Source organism: Lygodium microphyllum, chromosome 30 (genome assembly GCF_053477565.2).
Source record: "Lygodium microphyllum isolate KBCC chromosome 30, Lygodium_microphyllum_v1.1.10, whole genome shotgun sequence".
Classification (NCBI taxonomy): Eukaryota; Viridiplantae; Streptophyta; class Polypodiopsida; order Schizaeales; family Lygodiaceae; genus Lygodium; species Lygodium microphyllum.
Window position 1 is genome coordinate 94396542 of NC_141164.1, and position 16109 is coordinate 94412650.

Genomic DNA, 16109 nt, shown 5'->3' on the forward strand with positions numbered 1-16109 from the left:
CCATGCTTTTTATTGTCTTAAAGATGTTGTTTACCCAAGCTATTTGACCAACATCTTCAATGGCAAATCTAGGGAATGTGAAGCACATGGAGTCTATGTGATGCTAGGAAACTCATCCTCAAGCATATATCCCATGGGCATATAGTTGTTTCCATTGTGTGACAATTTTCACTGCATTTTGGACCCCTATGTCCATGATGACTTCTTCCATGTAGCATCAAATATAAGCTCATGTGATCATAAGGTGTGATGCAAAGGTATCGATGACCTTAATAAACATAGTGCTCTTACATGAAGACATCAAAACATTATAGGCATTCCTTCTATGAATGTTCGACTACCCATTATATAAGATCGTGTATCTGTATTTGACCCATGTTTCCTTCAAGGACTTCCATTGAACCTCTATGGATGCATTTTTCCTCCTTAACTCTGGCGTATACAATACCTCAGCTGAGAGATCTTCCCACTTGCATCCTGTGTGGCTAATTGCCTTGATAGTCCACTTCCACTATTGTATGGTATCCATATTGAATGGAATGACATAGCGAATTAATAAGTGTGCAAGCTCTTGAGTTTCATATACCATTGCTTGCTTTTGAAACCCTACATGGATACTTGCACCTTGCAATGGGCTGCATTGCCCATTAGAAAATGGCAATGGAGTTCTTTTGGTACTAGGATTCGACGTTGATGCGGATGCACTTCTTCTTGACGCTACCAATGTTTGGCTAGCCTCTACTTGACTAGTGTAAGATTCAATGGCCTCGTGTTATGTTGGATAAGAGGATTCTTCCTCATGAAGCACAAGCTTTTGCTTTCGGTGCCAAAGATCGAGGGTTACCTTTACATCCGCTAACACATTTGTGCAAGGCCCAGTATCCTTGTTGGGCACGCATGCTAAATGGTCCTTCACATAGGTTACACTACTTGATTACCATAATCTTGGAGAGATTTCATCATGTTCATGCTCAACAGCTCCTAAGGATGTATTTCGCTCCCTTCTATTGCTACCCTTCATCTTCCAGTGTCTGTTGTAACATTCTAGTGCCTGGAGAAGTGCGTTTCACTCCCTCTATAGAGTAGCTCTTTTCCTCTCATTGATATATTCGCTGGGTTTTTCTCCCATCACACTGGAGATTCCTTCCAAGTGTTGTGGCTTGATCAACAAGGACAATGCAATTACCTTCCAGCTCAGCTCAATTGTATTAGCATGATTCATTCAGCATGGTTCAATGTTCATCCTTCTTTATTCTTTTGAATTTTTGAGGTTTTTTTTTTGGGTCATAGTGTTTGTTGTACATATTTTTTCTCCACGCAAACCCAAAGTCATTTAGTGCATCGTATTACATTAATTCCAATTTGGTCTCCATTTATAGCTCCAAAAAGGCTTTGTTTGTACTATTTATGAGTGTTTTTTTCTCTTCTCTTCATCATTCCATTCATCAGAGTTTTTTTCTCTCTTCTCTTCTCTTCTCCATGTTTGCCGAGTTCACTCTGTGTTCCTCCCTGCAAACCCTACTGTCTTGCTGGTACGCCATCTTTTGACAAGTTTGTGGTGCTGTCCAGCTGATTGAGACACCATACAGCAGGCAAGTGCATTCTGGAGGTCTTCTTCACATTTCCATCAAGCTCCAAATACTGCAGATTGCTGCATTCTGTCCATACAGCTTGGCGACCTGTTCTTCATTATTTTCCACTGCTGCATTTGCTGGTTCATTCCTCCCTAGACTGGTACAGCAGATTGCCTTCATCTTAATTGCATGTTTCTAGCTGGGGCTAGCACCCCAACACCCAGGCTATAGTTGTCAGCCATTAGCCACATTTTGTAGGCTTTGTTTGGGGAAGATTCAAGCCGTCTACAACAGTCTACATCTTTATCAGCCCTACATGAGATACCTACGTTTTTGCATTTTCTCCTTTCCTGAAAGGCTGCCTAGAAGCAGCCTGTTGAGAGTCACTACACAAAGAGATCTTCATTGGACATTCTTGTGTTTTTTTTTTAGTTGGTTGCCGGGTAGTCATATTCATAGCAGCCATCATTATGGGGAAATTTCAGCATATCATTCTTTACCAACAACCCCTGAGGACTGTGTTTTGGTACCTCTATTATGGTCCTTCATCTTCTAGTGTCCACTTTGACATTCCATGGCGTGGAGGATTTCGTTTCACTCCCTCCATAGAGCAACTCTTTTCCTCGTTATTGGAACCTCTTCCCAAAGGAGTGCATTTTGTTCACTTCACAATGGAGAGTCCTACTAGGTGTTGCTACTTGATCTACTAGGGAAGTGTAGTCATCTTTGAGCTGAGCTCTATTGTATTACCATGATTCAATGTTTATCATTCTTTATTCTTATTTTGTGTTTTTGAGTTTTCTTTGTTAAAGTGTGTGTTTTCCATACATTTGCTGTCCCGCCCTGCAAACCCTACCGTTTCTTAACATGTAGGTGGGCTCATAGATTGGTATTTCATGGCTAAAGTGAGAGCATGATGGGTACCCAATGGCTAGTTGCACCAGTCATGGACAGAGGTCTAGCATGCAGCTATGAGGATTTATAGGGCAGCTAATCTTTTTTTCTAGCTACGTAGCAAGTGAGTGCTATCCCTTCACTGGATTTCTCATATACAGAATGGGCTCTGGGACATTGACATAGATGGCAGCTGATGGTGACATTACAGCTTGGTATATTGGGACAGTGAGATGCAGTCATGCTATCGAGCCACCAGGCATATCCATAGCAAAGACCCCGTCCACTGCATTTCAAATTTGGGTGGAGATATTTCACATCCATTAGAGAGACTGTAGTTGATTGTATGCATGAGGAGGAGCAGAGGTGTTTTTCTTGATACATGGGACTCAGGCATCTTCTTCCATCTTGAATCACATATGGTTTGGCCTCATGAATCCCTTGCATTAGACTTTCTAGGGGAATTTTCAGTGATTTTGTTTAATCATTAATGTCCTATAAAGGTCACCTATTATATTCTATGTTGGTTTAGATTGACTGAAGTGTTTATTAACAGAAATCTCCTCTTGGAGAGACGAGAAGAAGTGCATTGCTCTTTCTGCTTCCATTCTGCCACATTTCAAATTCTCTAATCATCCCTCTGATCCAGGTTGTTAAGTCAAGAGATAGAAGCAATCGCAAGCAAGTTTCACATATTATGGAGTGGCTACTTCAACAGACGTTTTTGCGGACAGCTGTTGTCGATTGTCTGACAATGATAATACGGCAAAAACAGTTTGATCATAATGTTAAACTAGGCTGGTGTATTGTTGTGTGTGACATTCTTCAACAAAGGATCAAGATGAGACAGTCACCTTCTGGTATGGTTTTGAAATGACAGAATTTGAAATGGATATTTCTTTTATTGAGTGCGAGAATGAATGATATTTAAGTACTTTATCTCTCTAGTTTCATGCCGAGCAATCGGTCATGTTTGTTTACTGAAAAGGATAGGGATAATGTGTACCCATGCTAGTCATTTTTTCCTATAGGCTATATGGTTACTTTAAGATGCTGATTCACACTAGGTCTTACGGATGTACTATTCCATTTCTGTGTCATATCATGCTGTCAAGGATGAAACAGTATGAAAAAGAGATTTTTACTCTAGTTTCTCACTTTAAGCTTGATTGAACACTTGGCTTTCTCCTGTCTTCTCGTTCAGCTTACAATCTTAGTTATGTTTTATGTGCTTTTGATGACTGCCCTCTGCTCTTGATAATGTCTTTGGGTATTTCAGCCTTAAAAAAAGAGCATATCATTTTTCATTTTTAAAAAAGGCAACTAAAATCTAGAGTATATACCTTTTATTCAGGCAAAACCATTGTTCTTTAATTTGTTAATGTACAAAGGGGATAGTTCTCAAAGCATGGATTATCCAAAAATATTAGATTTTGTGTAAAAATGGATGCATGTGAGAATGATGCACATCAATCACCAACAAAGTAGCTATGATAGAGTAACCGTTGCAAGGGCTAAAGAAACAACATCCTTCCTTCAATATTGTCCAGAGTGCCCAATAACTAATCCAACTGAAAAGCTCGGAAGAAAGGCATGCAGGTGGTGGGGGGGGAGGAAGGGAACATAGAAGGAGAAGAGGAGTTGGAGAAATGGAAGGGAAGGTGGAGGAACAGTGATACAGATTTTGGCAAAGTATACACAAAAAAAAGACGGGGGGAAGGGTGGGTTGGAGGCAACGTGGTTTCATTTAGTCTGTATGGTATACATTTTTTACACAGCCAAACTTGCAAATTGTTTTCTTTAGTGGATAAGTTCTTCTCAGGACCTGAAAATCATCTTCATCCAGTTTCAGTGAAGATTTCTCAAGCTTTGTTTAGAGTATCATGTGTTGGTGCTATAGTATTCGTCTGATTGTTCTTGCAGGGGTTTGGGGTGCAGAGGTCACGCTTCTAACGAACTGTATACCTGATCTTTTGTTGCTTATGCATGCATCAAGGTTACCCTCTTTTCTTTATTCGGCTAGAAATCTCACATGTATGTGCATTTGCTGTTTGCTTGAGATATGACCTTTATTTATATGTTCCCCCTGTCTTTTATATACAGCTCAAAGAATATGCCCACGCGATTATCTCTAACAGCAGCAGATTGTGTCATCCTGCTATCATTATATATAGCTGATACTACTAATTCTTCTCTTGAGAAAACTCACACATCAAAACAGAGAGATAATTCACAGCTTATAGCTTCTTTGGATTCAAAGTCGCAAAATCACCTTGATAATGCGAACCATTTTCAACTAGTATCTGAGGTTGGAGCTGCAAGTACATCAGGAAGGCCAGACATTACATCAAAAGAAGTATTACTTTGGAAGCAGCTGGATAGCTTGGTTGAATTTCTTTTTCAGCTTAGGAAGGTGAGTGTAATTCAATATCATAGTGTCTTTCACACTATGTCTAGTATGAAGCCCTGAGTTCTGAAAGATTGGTCCTCAAATATGTCTTTTTTGTCTCTTTCTCTAGCAGTGGAATGAAATAAGCCGTCCTCTTCATGCTAGAGGGATGCTTCAAGTAGAGAAGGGTTTGAAGAATTTGGTGCACTTTCGTGATACCCTTGAAGCTGAAGATGGAAGTAAGCTTAGTGTTTAGCTTCAAATGTCACATGCCCTGTTACTTTTGAGAGTTGCATACTTTGACTCATCTGGGGTGCAAATGGTGCATCATTTGTCTCATTTTCTGTTGCATAGACTGAGTGAGTTGGATAATTTAATCATTGGGTGCAGGTGGAGGTGACCGCTTTGTTCTGATGGTAGTATTGTCTACTTGCTGGGGTCGTTATGGCTCATTACTGCTAACTGAAAAATTCATATCATCCTCGGAGTCCAATGTTTTGCTTCAGCAGTGGATTGAGGGGCTTCAGGTTAAAAGTCATTCACCTCAAATTCATGAGGTTTTATACCCTAGATTTTGAATAGTTGAGAGCTTTCTGGAATGACGTTACCACAAGCTGTTCAAGCTTGTAAAAAGTTGTTTGTTCTAGTATGCCTGTGAAATAATTGGAACTACAATGCCTGAATACGACTCTGATGTCAATATTCAAGATGTTTTGTATGAGATGTGCAAAAATGGGCAGTCAATGATGCGAAGCAAGCGATGATAAATGTTATGGGTATGGTGACTTAAGGGTACTTTGAAAGTCTTGGCTAGACTTTCAAAGTAAAGATAGGCATATATTTAGAAGTAAAGACGCAAAATAACATGTCACATCATGTTCACTGTATGTCCAAGACTCTCAGAAGTCTAATAGGAGCTACACATGACATGATCCTAATCTGTAGACCGTTTGTGGATAAAAAGCTGGTGACAAGCAGATTATGGAAATGTTGTTCACAGATTCTTGAGCTGAATCATTGGATGTCTGAATGGTAATGGATGCCTATTGCTTGAATGCTGAAAGCAAAAATATGGCAGCATTACATGCAGATAATTGAAATGAATGGGTGGATGACTGAATGGTAAATGGGTCCAACAGTGTCCACAGACACTTGAACTGTATCATTGGATGGCCGAATGTTAATTGATGCCTATTGTTTGAATGCTTGTAATGTGCCTAGTCTTTTCAATGAAATTAATATTAGCATTGTACTCTGGACTCTTGCAAGCTCGACCCTTGATTGCAATTCTCGAGTTATATTGATTGCGAGTGCTTGGAAAAAGAAAAAATCCCAAATAGTGAGATAATTAAAAGCAATGGCCGAAGCATACATTTTGGATAATAATGGTGATTGAGATATAATAGATCTAGAAGACCATATTAATAATAGTTGTAATAATAATAACAATAATAATATTGTTGATAATAGTCATCGTACAACTTATTGAGACAATAGCAATAATAAAAATAATGGAGTTATTAAGATAAATAGGCATCAGTGTTAAGTATTTATAACAATGATACTATAATAGCTCGTTTTCGCTTTGAATTGGTTGTTTCTTTCATAACAAGGTTGTTTTAAACAAATAATAACAATTTTTTTTTTTTTCTAATTGACTGTTTTTGCCAAAAACTAGTTGTTTTCTAGGTGTGTGTATGAGTCTATGACACTAAAAATGGCCTGTGAATTGCCACTAACCATGATGTCAATTAATAGATTAATTAAAATTAATTAAAATATTGTGAAAAATGAATCATAGAGGCTAATAAAAGGTTACGATAGACCCAAAACGGCCGTGTTGACATCATCACGATATCAAAAGCTGCCATTGAAGCCCCAAATAAAAGCAATTAATAAAATTATGAAAATAATTGTAAATAATAACATATAATAGCTAAATGAAGACCATGAAAGGAATAAAATAATGAATAATTATAATTGTAGCTTATATCTAGGATAGAGCGACATTGACTCATCAAGCCAAGCAAATAAACCGTTGTTATTTATTACAAAATCAGTTTTAAAGAAGATAATAATAAATATAGATATGGATAATTATAGCCAATAGTCCTCTAGTTAAAGGCCATTATTAGCCTAGTGAATCTAACATAGACTAAAAGGGTGTCAGAATATGTGACGATGTAGAGAGATAGTAGGGTTTGCGGGGAGAAACATAGTGTGTATACGGCAAACATTAAGAGAGAAGATAAACTTTGAAACACAAGAGAATAAGATGATGAAGTATTGAATCATGCTATGTGAAGAAAAGCTAATACAACGGAGTTGAAGCTTAGAAGATAACTACATTGTCATGTTTGAATTAGGTGGTAGCACCTGTAGGGAATTTGCACAGTCAAGGAAGCAAAACACAGTCCTTTGGGCAGCGAGTGTCAGAGTGCAGCGATGCGGAAGCGTGGGACCAAGACTGAGAGAGAGAACGCAGAGAGAGGAGAGAGAAAGAGATAGTGGAAGATGAAGGCCTGCTGTATAAAGTGTGCTGTATACAAAGATATGCAGATATGTATACGGGCGCAGTGCATGGGACTGCGTGTCTCCACCTCGACGATGCAACCTGCTGTTCATCTCGAAGTCCGCTGCAGTCTGCACGATCTCCAGTCTGAAATCTGCAAACAGAGATGTAATCTGTACGAATCTCCAGCCTGAAACCTGCGATCAGAAGTGTGAGAGATTGTGCTGGACATCGGCTATAAATAGCCAGGAAATATGCGCCTAGAATAGACAGGTTGGCTGCATTAAATGCAGCCGACTGGTGCAGTACAATCGTGGCAGTCCGATTGGTCAGTCCGACCAGTCCGACTGGTACGGCCATGATCTGACAGACATCACTAACACCCCCTCTCAGAGCCTGGACGGGGCAGAAGCCTGAGGGATCTGGCATGTCTCCGAAATAGAGCCTGGGGAAGTGCCTTTGTAAACAAATCTGCAAGATTGTCCTCCGTCTTGCAGTACTCCACAGCGATGGTCTCATCCAGAAGCTTCTCTCTGATGAAGTGGTACTGGATCTCTATGTGCTTCGTCCGGGCATGGAAAATAGGATTCCGTGCCAAGGCAATGCAACTCTCATTGTTGCATTGCAGCAAAGTAGGACGAGTCTGGGGGCAGCCAAGCTCCTCTAACAATCTCCGAAGCCACACATCCTTACATGTGGTGGAAGACGCGGCCCGATACTCTGCCTCAGTAGACGAAAGGGCTACGTGGGCTGCTTCTTGCTACTCCATGAGATAACACCTGCACTCAAGGTAAAACAGTAACCTATAGTAGACCGCCTGTGGTCCACATCACCAGCCCAATCTGAGTCGCTCCAACTTGCAAGTACAAGATCTGAACCACCTGTGCCTGCTGGATAATGAATCCCTAAGTCAGATGTCCCCCTCAAATACCGAAGTATCCTCTGGGCAGCCTGCCAATGCACCGTCTGAGGTTCACTCATGAACCCCGCCAAGAGACCAACAGCAAAACAAAGATCGACACGAGTGTTGAGGAGCCAAATCAATGATCCAATCAACTGACGATAGCGGGAAGCATCCGCCAAGGGAGAATCTGAATGTGAAGTGGCCTTCCAGTTCGGATCCATAGGAGTAGAAATAGTCCGACAATCCTCCATGGCAAAAGAAACCAAGAGCTCCTGTACATATCTCTGCTGAGAGATGAAAATCCCCCTCTGAGACTGATAAATCTCATGGCCCAAGAAGAAATGGAGTAGACCCAAGTCCGTCATCTTGAACGTCTGATGTAAAGCTGCCTTCGTCTCTTTGACCTTCTGTGCATGATCACCTGTGACAATCAAATCGTCAACATACAACACAAAAAGCACACAACCAGCCTCGGAAGTGTGTACATAAAGCTGCGGATCGGCCTTGGAACACTGATATCCCAACTGCGACTGAAGGAACGAATCAATCTTCTCGTTCCATGCACGTGGAGCCTGCTTGAGGCCATACAAGGCCCTCTTTAACCTGTAGACTTGCCCATCTGAAGATCCAAAGCCAGGAGGCTGCTCGACATAGATCTCCTCCTTCAAATCACCATTAAGGAAGGCCGACTTCACATCCAACTGGTAGACAGGCCATCTCCTATGGCCAGCCAAGGCAAGAAAAGCTCGAATAGTCGCCATATGAGCAATGGGGGCAAAAGTGTCATGACAATCAATCCTTGGGCGCTGTGCAAAACCTTTAGCAACAAGGCGAGCCTTGTCCTTGTCCAAAGAACCATCTCTAAGGTACTTGGTCTTGAAGACCCGTTTGACGCCAATCACCTTCGTATTCGGGGGGCGTGGCACGAGATACCAAGTGCCATTCCTCTCAATAGCCTCCAACCCGGCTTCCATAGCTTTCTTCCATGGTGCGGACTGTAAAGCCTCCTTCACGGAGGTGGGCTCTCAATCCTGCATAACATGGGTCATCAAACAATAGTTAGAGCAAACAAGCTCCGTAGAATGTGCCTGGTGCCTCCATGACCGCCGCGGACCATCCTGCGGTCCCCACTCCTCAGGGACCCCCTCGATCCCTGAATCTCGGAGTGTGTCACGGGCCCAACGAGGAGGAGGCCGGACCTCTCCTTGTCGCTCTCCATCAGCTGAAGACTCTGGGATATCCACCAGTGGTAAGGCCTCGGGGGTGACCTTTGGAACAGTAGACTCTGTATCGGAAATTGAATCGGAATCAAAGGCGTTGGCTCCAAAGGAACTGTCTCGGGAGCCCAACTCTCCCCTGGATCTCCAAGAACGGGATGCTCCTCACCTGCTGCTATGGTCGGAACCTCCACGAACCGCACATCTCGACTGGTGTACACATCCCACTTGACGGGATCATACAAACGATAGCCTTGGGTCTGAGAGCTGTAGCCAACAAATACCTGTCTTCGGGAAGCTGCTTCAAATTTATCACGATGAGTCTTGGGAATGTGAACATAGGCATCACACCCAAAAACCTTGAAATAAGAAACATCGGGCTTAGTCCCAAAGTAGGCCTCAAAAGGTGTCATCCCATCAACGGCCGAAGTGGGGGATCGGTTAAGGATGTGGACTGCACTAGCCACAGCCTCGGCCCACAGAAACTGAGGTGTTTGTCGGTGCTCCATCATGGTGCGCGCCATCTCGATCACACTTCGGTTCTTCCGTTCAAGAATGCCATTTTCTTGAGGAGTGTTGGTATTAGCAAACTCCTGGTGAATACCTTTATCTGCACAGAAACGAGCAAACTCATTAGAAACAAATTCACCACCCTTGTCAGATCGCAAGGTCTTCAATCGCCGGCCTGATCGGTTCTCCTCAAAGAGAAGCCAATCCTTGAAGTGGGAGAAAGCCTCCGACTTCAACGCCAAGAAATAGGCCCATGTCATCCTGCTGTAGTCATCTACGATCAACATGAAGTACGAGCTTCCTCTCAAGGACTCGTTTCTCATAGGACCATAAAGATCCGTAGATACAAGCTCCATTGGTGAAGTAGACCGCTGCGAAGCTTTGGTGGGAATCGCATCCCTATGCTGCTTTCCATGAATGCAGGAGACGCATGGCTGCTGGCTCACCACTATGTCCGGCAACCCTCGAACAAGCTGTCCACGTGATGCCCTCCGAAGTAATCATAGTTCAGGTGACCAAACCGCGCATGCCATAGCTCTGACTGTGTCTGAGAGGTAAGAAGAAGAGTAGGGAGGGCGGTAGAAGACGTCAATTTGTAGATGCCGTTCTCCTCATATCCTGATGAGAGAACCTTTCTTGACCCAGATCAAGGACTCGCACTGAATCACTGTTAAACTCCACCAAAAGTCCAAGTAAACAAATTCAGTTTGTCCCAGTGAGACTGTGCCTTGGCCAACTCTGCACGAGCATCAGAAGAGAGTTTGGACTCATCTCTCACCGAAGGCCGGTCGATCTCCTGTACAAGCTCCGCCAAATCGTAGGACTCAAGGATGGCCAACATCATCACTCGCCAGATACGGTAATTGTCGCCATCGAGCTTTTGATCTGCGGGAAGAGCCGGTAAGACAGGCACGTTCCGATCGATGATCGTCTGGAACTCCAAGTCAATCTCTCTGTAGACATCTTCACTTGTAATGCCTTCACAAACGCAAAAGTAGCCCCCTCGGACTGTGAAAACGCAGCCTGCTAGGGCCTTTTCTTCCGCGTCCCGAACCTTCTTCACCTGCCAGAGGTGATGAAAAAGCAAAACCTGCACTTGAAAACTGAAAACTCAGACTTCCTCTTCTTCAAACAGCAGTAAACAGCAGCAAATCCACCAACTGGACTCCTTTCCCGCACGCCCATGCTCGCTTCAGCCTTGTTCCGATGCGCAGCCCTCCCGCTCGCCCTTGAATGCTGGAAACGCAGCCTTGTGTCGCGATGGAATCTCCTCTTCAGGCTGGTTCTTCACTCAATCAGCCCTTCTTCACTGCTCTGATACCATGTCAGAGTGCAGCGATGCGGAAGCTTGGGACCAAGACTGAGAGAGAGAGAACGCAGAGAGAAGAGAGAGAAAGAGACAGTGGAAGATGAAGATCTGCTGTATAAAGTGTGCTGTATACAAAGATATGCAGATATGTACACGGGCGCAATGCGCGGGACTGCGTGTCTCCACCTCGACGATGCAACCTGCTGTTCACCTTGAAGTCCGCTGCAGTCTGCATGATCTCCAGCCTGAAATCTGCAAACCGAGATGTAATCTGCACGAATCTCCAGCCTGAAACCTGCGATCAGAAGTGTGAGAGACTGTGCTGGACATCGGCTATAAATAGCCAGGAAATATGCGCCCAGAACTAGGTTGGCTGCATTAAATGCAGCTGACTGGTGCAGTACAGTCGGACTGCCACGTGGCAGTCCGACTGGTCAGTCCGACCAGTCCGACTGGTACAGCCAGGATTTGACAGACATCGTTAACAGTGAGCTATTGAAGCAATCACTAGAAGGTGAAGGATAGGTGTTGAGGGAGCAAAGCACAGTCCTCTGATGCCGTCTGGGATGAGAAACATGATCACCAACCACTGAGGGAGTGAAACGTAGTCCTTGGATACCAGGAGGTGGGCTAGGGCTGCAAACACAGATGCTTGAGGTGTGTGTGAGTTGACACTTGATGAGATGGAGGTCGCTAGGGGAAGGAGCAGCCACCTAGCAGTTAAATGCAGCATGTGAAGGCATGTCGATCCAAAAATGTAGGTACGTGGGGCTATAGAAATTGACTGATGGCTACAAAGCGCAAATGCTGATTGAGAGAGAGAGTTGACGCCTTTGGTGAAGATGATGATACCAGGTAGGGGAAGCTCCAAAAGCAAAGGCCTGATGATGTGGAATGGGGTGCCTAAGGCAAAGGGTGAAGTTGGACTGGGCAGCTACGACCCCTCGAATTGCAATGCCCTCTAGAAGGGGTGTGAGCAACAAGGGAGAGGTTGGAGAGAGAAGGGAAGGGTGTCTGATGATGGAAGAAGAGTTGCGAAGAGTGTGGGTGGTATTTATGGAATGAATAAAGAGGCGGCCTATCTATAGGCCTCAACTGTCTAGGGTGGCGTACCACTAAGTGGGCTTCCATTGATAAAGTGCCCTTAATGAGGGCTCCAGCCCTTTTTGGGCTATCATTCCGAAACCCTAACTGACGTGGATACATGCAAAAGGTGATTTCTTAACAAAGGGAAGGGCCAAGAAGAAAAGGGAGACAAACCAATAGTAAGATTATAAATTTCAAAGGTCTATGACAAGCCCATAATGAGATTAACAGGTTGTTATAGGAAAAAGAGAGGTAGATCACTCCTTGTGAAAAAGAGAGGTAGATCACTCCTTGTTTAACTTGAACTGGAATCCCTAAAGCTAACGTGGGAAGCTTATGAGCCAAGGAGTTTTGCAACCCCTTTTAGACCGATTTCAAAATCCCATGACCCAAAAGCCAATATTCTGCGATCCTCCCTTTCCCTTATAAATAAAGCGCCACCTAAAAGCTAGGATCACTCCTCCCTCATGTGAGAATTATGTTAATGCATTGTATGAGAGGTGAGGCCAAGAGAGAGAAGTACATGCACTAGGGTTGAGGTTTTGCCAGAATTAGAGCTCAAGGATTTGGTGACATATGGTGATGCAGGAGCGCTGTTGAGGTAAGGACATGATGTGCGGATCTAGTAATTGCGATTGGACCCTAAAGGTGTGTGGAGGCACCTTCCCTGTCTGCAACATCCAATGGGACATCTATGAATCCTTGGATCATCGAGGATTTGTAGGTGCCACCTTATTTCTCTTTGTCTTCCTAATTTGTTGGATAAATTCACCCCTCTCACTCTCTTCATTGGCCTAGTTGTAAGAGGAGTAGCTCCCTCGAGTAAACGTGTGTGATGACCATAAAAATCTAATTATCCTATAGGCCCAAGATTTGTCAGAATTGTCTTTCATCGACAATGAACTAGCCCATGACAGGTCACATTTGTTGGTCTTGAAGATGGACTCTAGTTCCATTCTAGTCAAAGGGAAAAAATCCACTCTTTGTGCATCACCTAGCAATATTGCATCTCAAGTTCTTTAAAAGCTCATGGCTGCTTGACTGGCCACCAGCAAATAAATAATAAATCGATCTTAAATCTGCAGTGAAAAATTGTTTCCTGCCATGTAGCATATCTGCCCGACCTGTCCAGCATGCTGGACCTGCCCGAAAACTTGCCCATACTGTTGGTGATTCCAAAATTGCTGTCTGATCCTGCTCCTATACATGGTATGATTGCATACACTGCCATAAACTTCACTGTACATACCTATGTCCATATTGGAGGTGACCAAATTTCTAACAATTGTATTTCTATCTACAGTTGGATTTGTTGCATCCACAATTGTTGTGTGGTTTTATGAAAATGTGGTGAGAATAGTTTAGGCTAGGTCTAATTAGGTTAAGAAACAAGCATGCTTCAAGGAATGACCAGCCTAGATCCCACAAAGTGTGGGTAGGATATCCAAAAGTAAGTGCAAACCCCAATTCATTGTTGTGGAAACCCTAAGGCACTAAAGGGGTGCAAATCCTAAAATGCAAATGGGGCATTGGTCTAAAGAAGGGGCCTAACCCTAACCTTAATTTTAGTCAATATAAGGATGGGAGGTCCGAGTTGTAATCATCCGTGTAATACATCCATGTTGTAGAAGCTCTGTTAGTGTAACTTTTGAGAAACCATTCGCTTATTTTATTCTATCATCTCTCCATTGTTGAGAGAGAGAGAGAGAGAGAGAGAGAGAGAGAGATTAACATTTACGGAAAAAAAAGAGAGAGATTAACATCTCTAGAAAGCTAGGATGGCCTATGAGACCATAACCAATACAACTGGTATCATCATCTCTCATCAAAAAAGAAAGAAAAAAAAGTCTAGATCTACATGATAAACTGAAATGAGAAATGAAAAATAAGGAAAGAGTATAGAGTATCTCCCTTTTAGTCTATGGAATCCACCAAAACTGTGCCAGCTATCTCCGACTAAGTTAGCGTGGTAATCTTTGTCTGTAGCGAGCAATCGTGGTGCGAATGTGTTGCATATGAGCATGCCTACGTTGATAGACATTCGTTTTCCTTTGTCAAAAAAAGTCAACAAATAAGGGTCATTGATTTTTATTTGCTGACTGTGATGTGTTGTGTTTTACAAATAGTGTATTTGTTTGTGTGTTCCAGCACAGCTCACAGTTGCAATCAGTGGAAAACAATGGCCAACTGTCAAAGAAGAAAGCTGATGAGCTTCGTGTTTTCTTTTTGACTTGCTTGGCCCTGCTGTTGGGAAGGTTTGGTACTGAGGAATTGGAGTCTCTGCTTCAAGAATTTGGTCCGGAGCTCTTGCATGCTGTTTTTGGGCAGGTAGAATGGCAGCATTCCTCTATCTGGATGATGATACGGACCATCGGCTTCAATCATCCTTGCGTCTTGAGCCCTGTTTTTTTGCAGTTACGAGGGGAAGATGGAGAAGCTGTAGATTTAGCAGTTGCAATTGTAAGAACCCTTTTGTTCCAAACAAAGATGGACAACAACAAAAAGTTCAAAATGGAGACTATTGCATCCTCACTTATAGATTTACTGGATGAACGGGATTCAACATCTAAGGCTGTTGTGGTGCTCATAGCAGATTATCTAGCAGCGTATCCTCTGAGTCTTATTACTAACAAAGTTGGCTCTGATCTGACATCTCCTGCATGTATGGGTTGCCCTTGTTTGCATGATACAGATGACGCAAAGTGCTTGTCATGTTCTGATATCTCTGCTTACCCGTGGATGTGCTTTGTGTTCTTGTTCAATGTTGCATAAACATAACAATCTTTTAGTGTCTGCTTTTTCTGATTGTGGGGCTTGAAGCATACGGTTCTCTTTGTATTTCGATTTGACATCTTTGAGATTTAGAAGCTCTCTTCCAGCATTGTGTTTAAGATATCTATTGTTGTCTCCTTATTGTCCTGTAGAAATCCTTCCACCTCAAATGTAGAACGGCTGTTCACAATCCTTGTTTCAGGAAGTTTAGCACAACGACAAAATGCAATTTGTGTTCTTTCTGAGCTACTGAACTTGCTGTCATCTGAAGACAGCATGACTAGTACCTTCAGGTACTGTCTAGTGCCATAACTTTGTATTGTGGATGCAAATTGCAAGGGTTAGTGAGCAGTTTTCTGGAATCGTTCTTGAAGCAGACAAAATATTGCAGCTCATTTACTGAAGTGCCTTGGTGATGTTGAGCTTGCAAATCGGCTAGAAGTTTCACAACTTTTTTCAAGACTGGGTAATAATACACTGTGGCTGCACTTTTTAGTATTGCATAACTTCATTGTATTTGGCTCTTCAAATGAATTGCATTTTTTGCAGATCCAAACTTTGTACTACCAGCCCTTGTCCAGCGGGTGTATTCTCGTGATGAAAAAGTACGCTCATCAGCTAGTGCATCTATTGTGTCAGTTTTGAAAGGGCACAGCAATCAGTGTGATGCGCTGTGCGTTCTTCTTGATTGCACTAGGTAAGATGGCCAATCTGCTTTAGCAGACTTACACATTGGTTCCATTTAAGTGTTTTCTTTTTCAATATGGCAGATTTTCCTTTCCCTCCATTCAGAAAGGAGCAAGATTGAATTTATCTCCCTGACTTGCTTGTAGTAGTTGGATAAAATCTGACACAGAACTTGACACAATAAATAGGATCAAATAACTTAATATTAGTGATGGAAAGCCATATTATCTTTCAAAATTAATACCAAGCCTAACA

The 16109-nt window shown here is 42.8% G+C and overlaps 1 protein-coding gene across 10 annotated transcripts in view; it reads left to right on the top strand.

Annotated features, from left to right (window-relative positions):
• Positions 1 to 16109, top strand: part of LOC148010138 (ARM repeat superfamily protein) — a 197807-nt gene that overhangs the window by 50343 nt on the left and 131355 nt on the right. For 8 of the 10 annotated variants that reach the window (XR_015689650.1, XM_087672317.1, XM_087672322.1 and 5 more), the window contains 10 exons: positions 3118 to 3328; positions 4392 to 4464; positions 4572 to 4881; positions 4988 to 5096; positions 5248 to 5384; positions 14544 to 14723; positions 14811 to 15001; positions 15320 to 15460; positions 15545 to 15633; positions 15717 to 15864. Coding sequence is in view for 9 of the 10 variants with exons in the window: in XM_087672317.1 (XP_087528443.1) it covers positions 3118 to 3328; positions 4392 to 4464; positions 4572 to 4881; positions 4988 to 5096; positions 5248 to 5384; positions 14544 to 14723; positions 14811 to 15001; positions 15320 to 15460; positions 15545 to 15633; positions 15717 to 15864 (1589 nt within the window). In the remaining variant the exon portion in view is untranslated. Of the gene's footprint in view, positions 1 to 3117; positions 3329 to 4391; positions 4465 to 4571; positions 4882 to 4987; positions 5097 to 5247; positions 5385 to 14543; positions 14724 to 14810; positions 15002 to 15319; positions 15461 to 15544; positions 15634 to 15716; positions 15865 to 16109 lie in introns of those variants that run through there. The other 2 variants (XM_087672316.1, XM_087672324.1) reach the window with 2 other exon arrangements.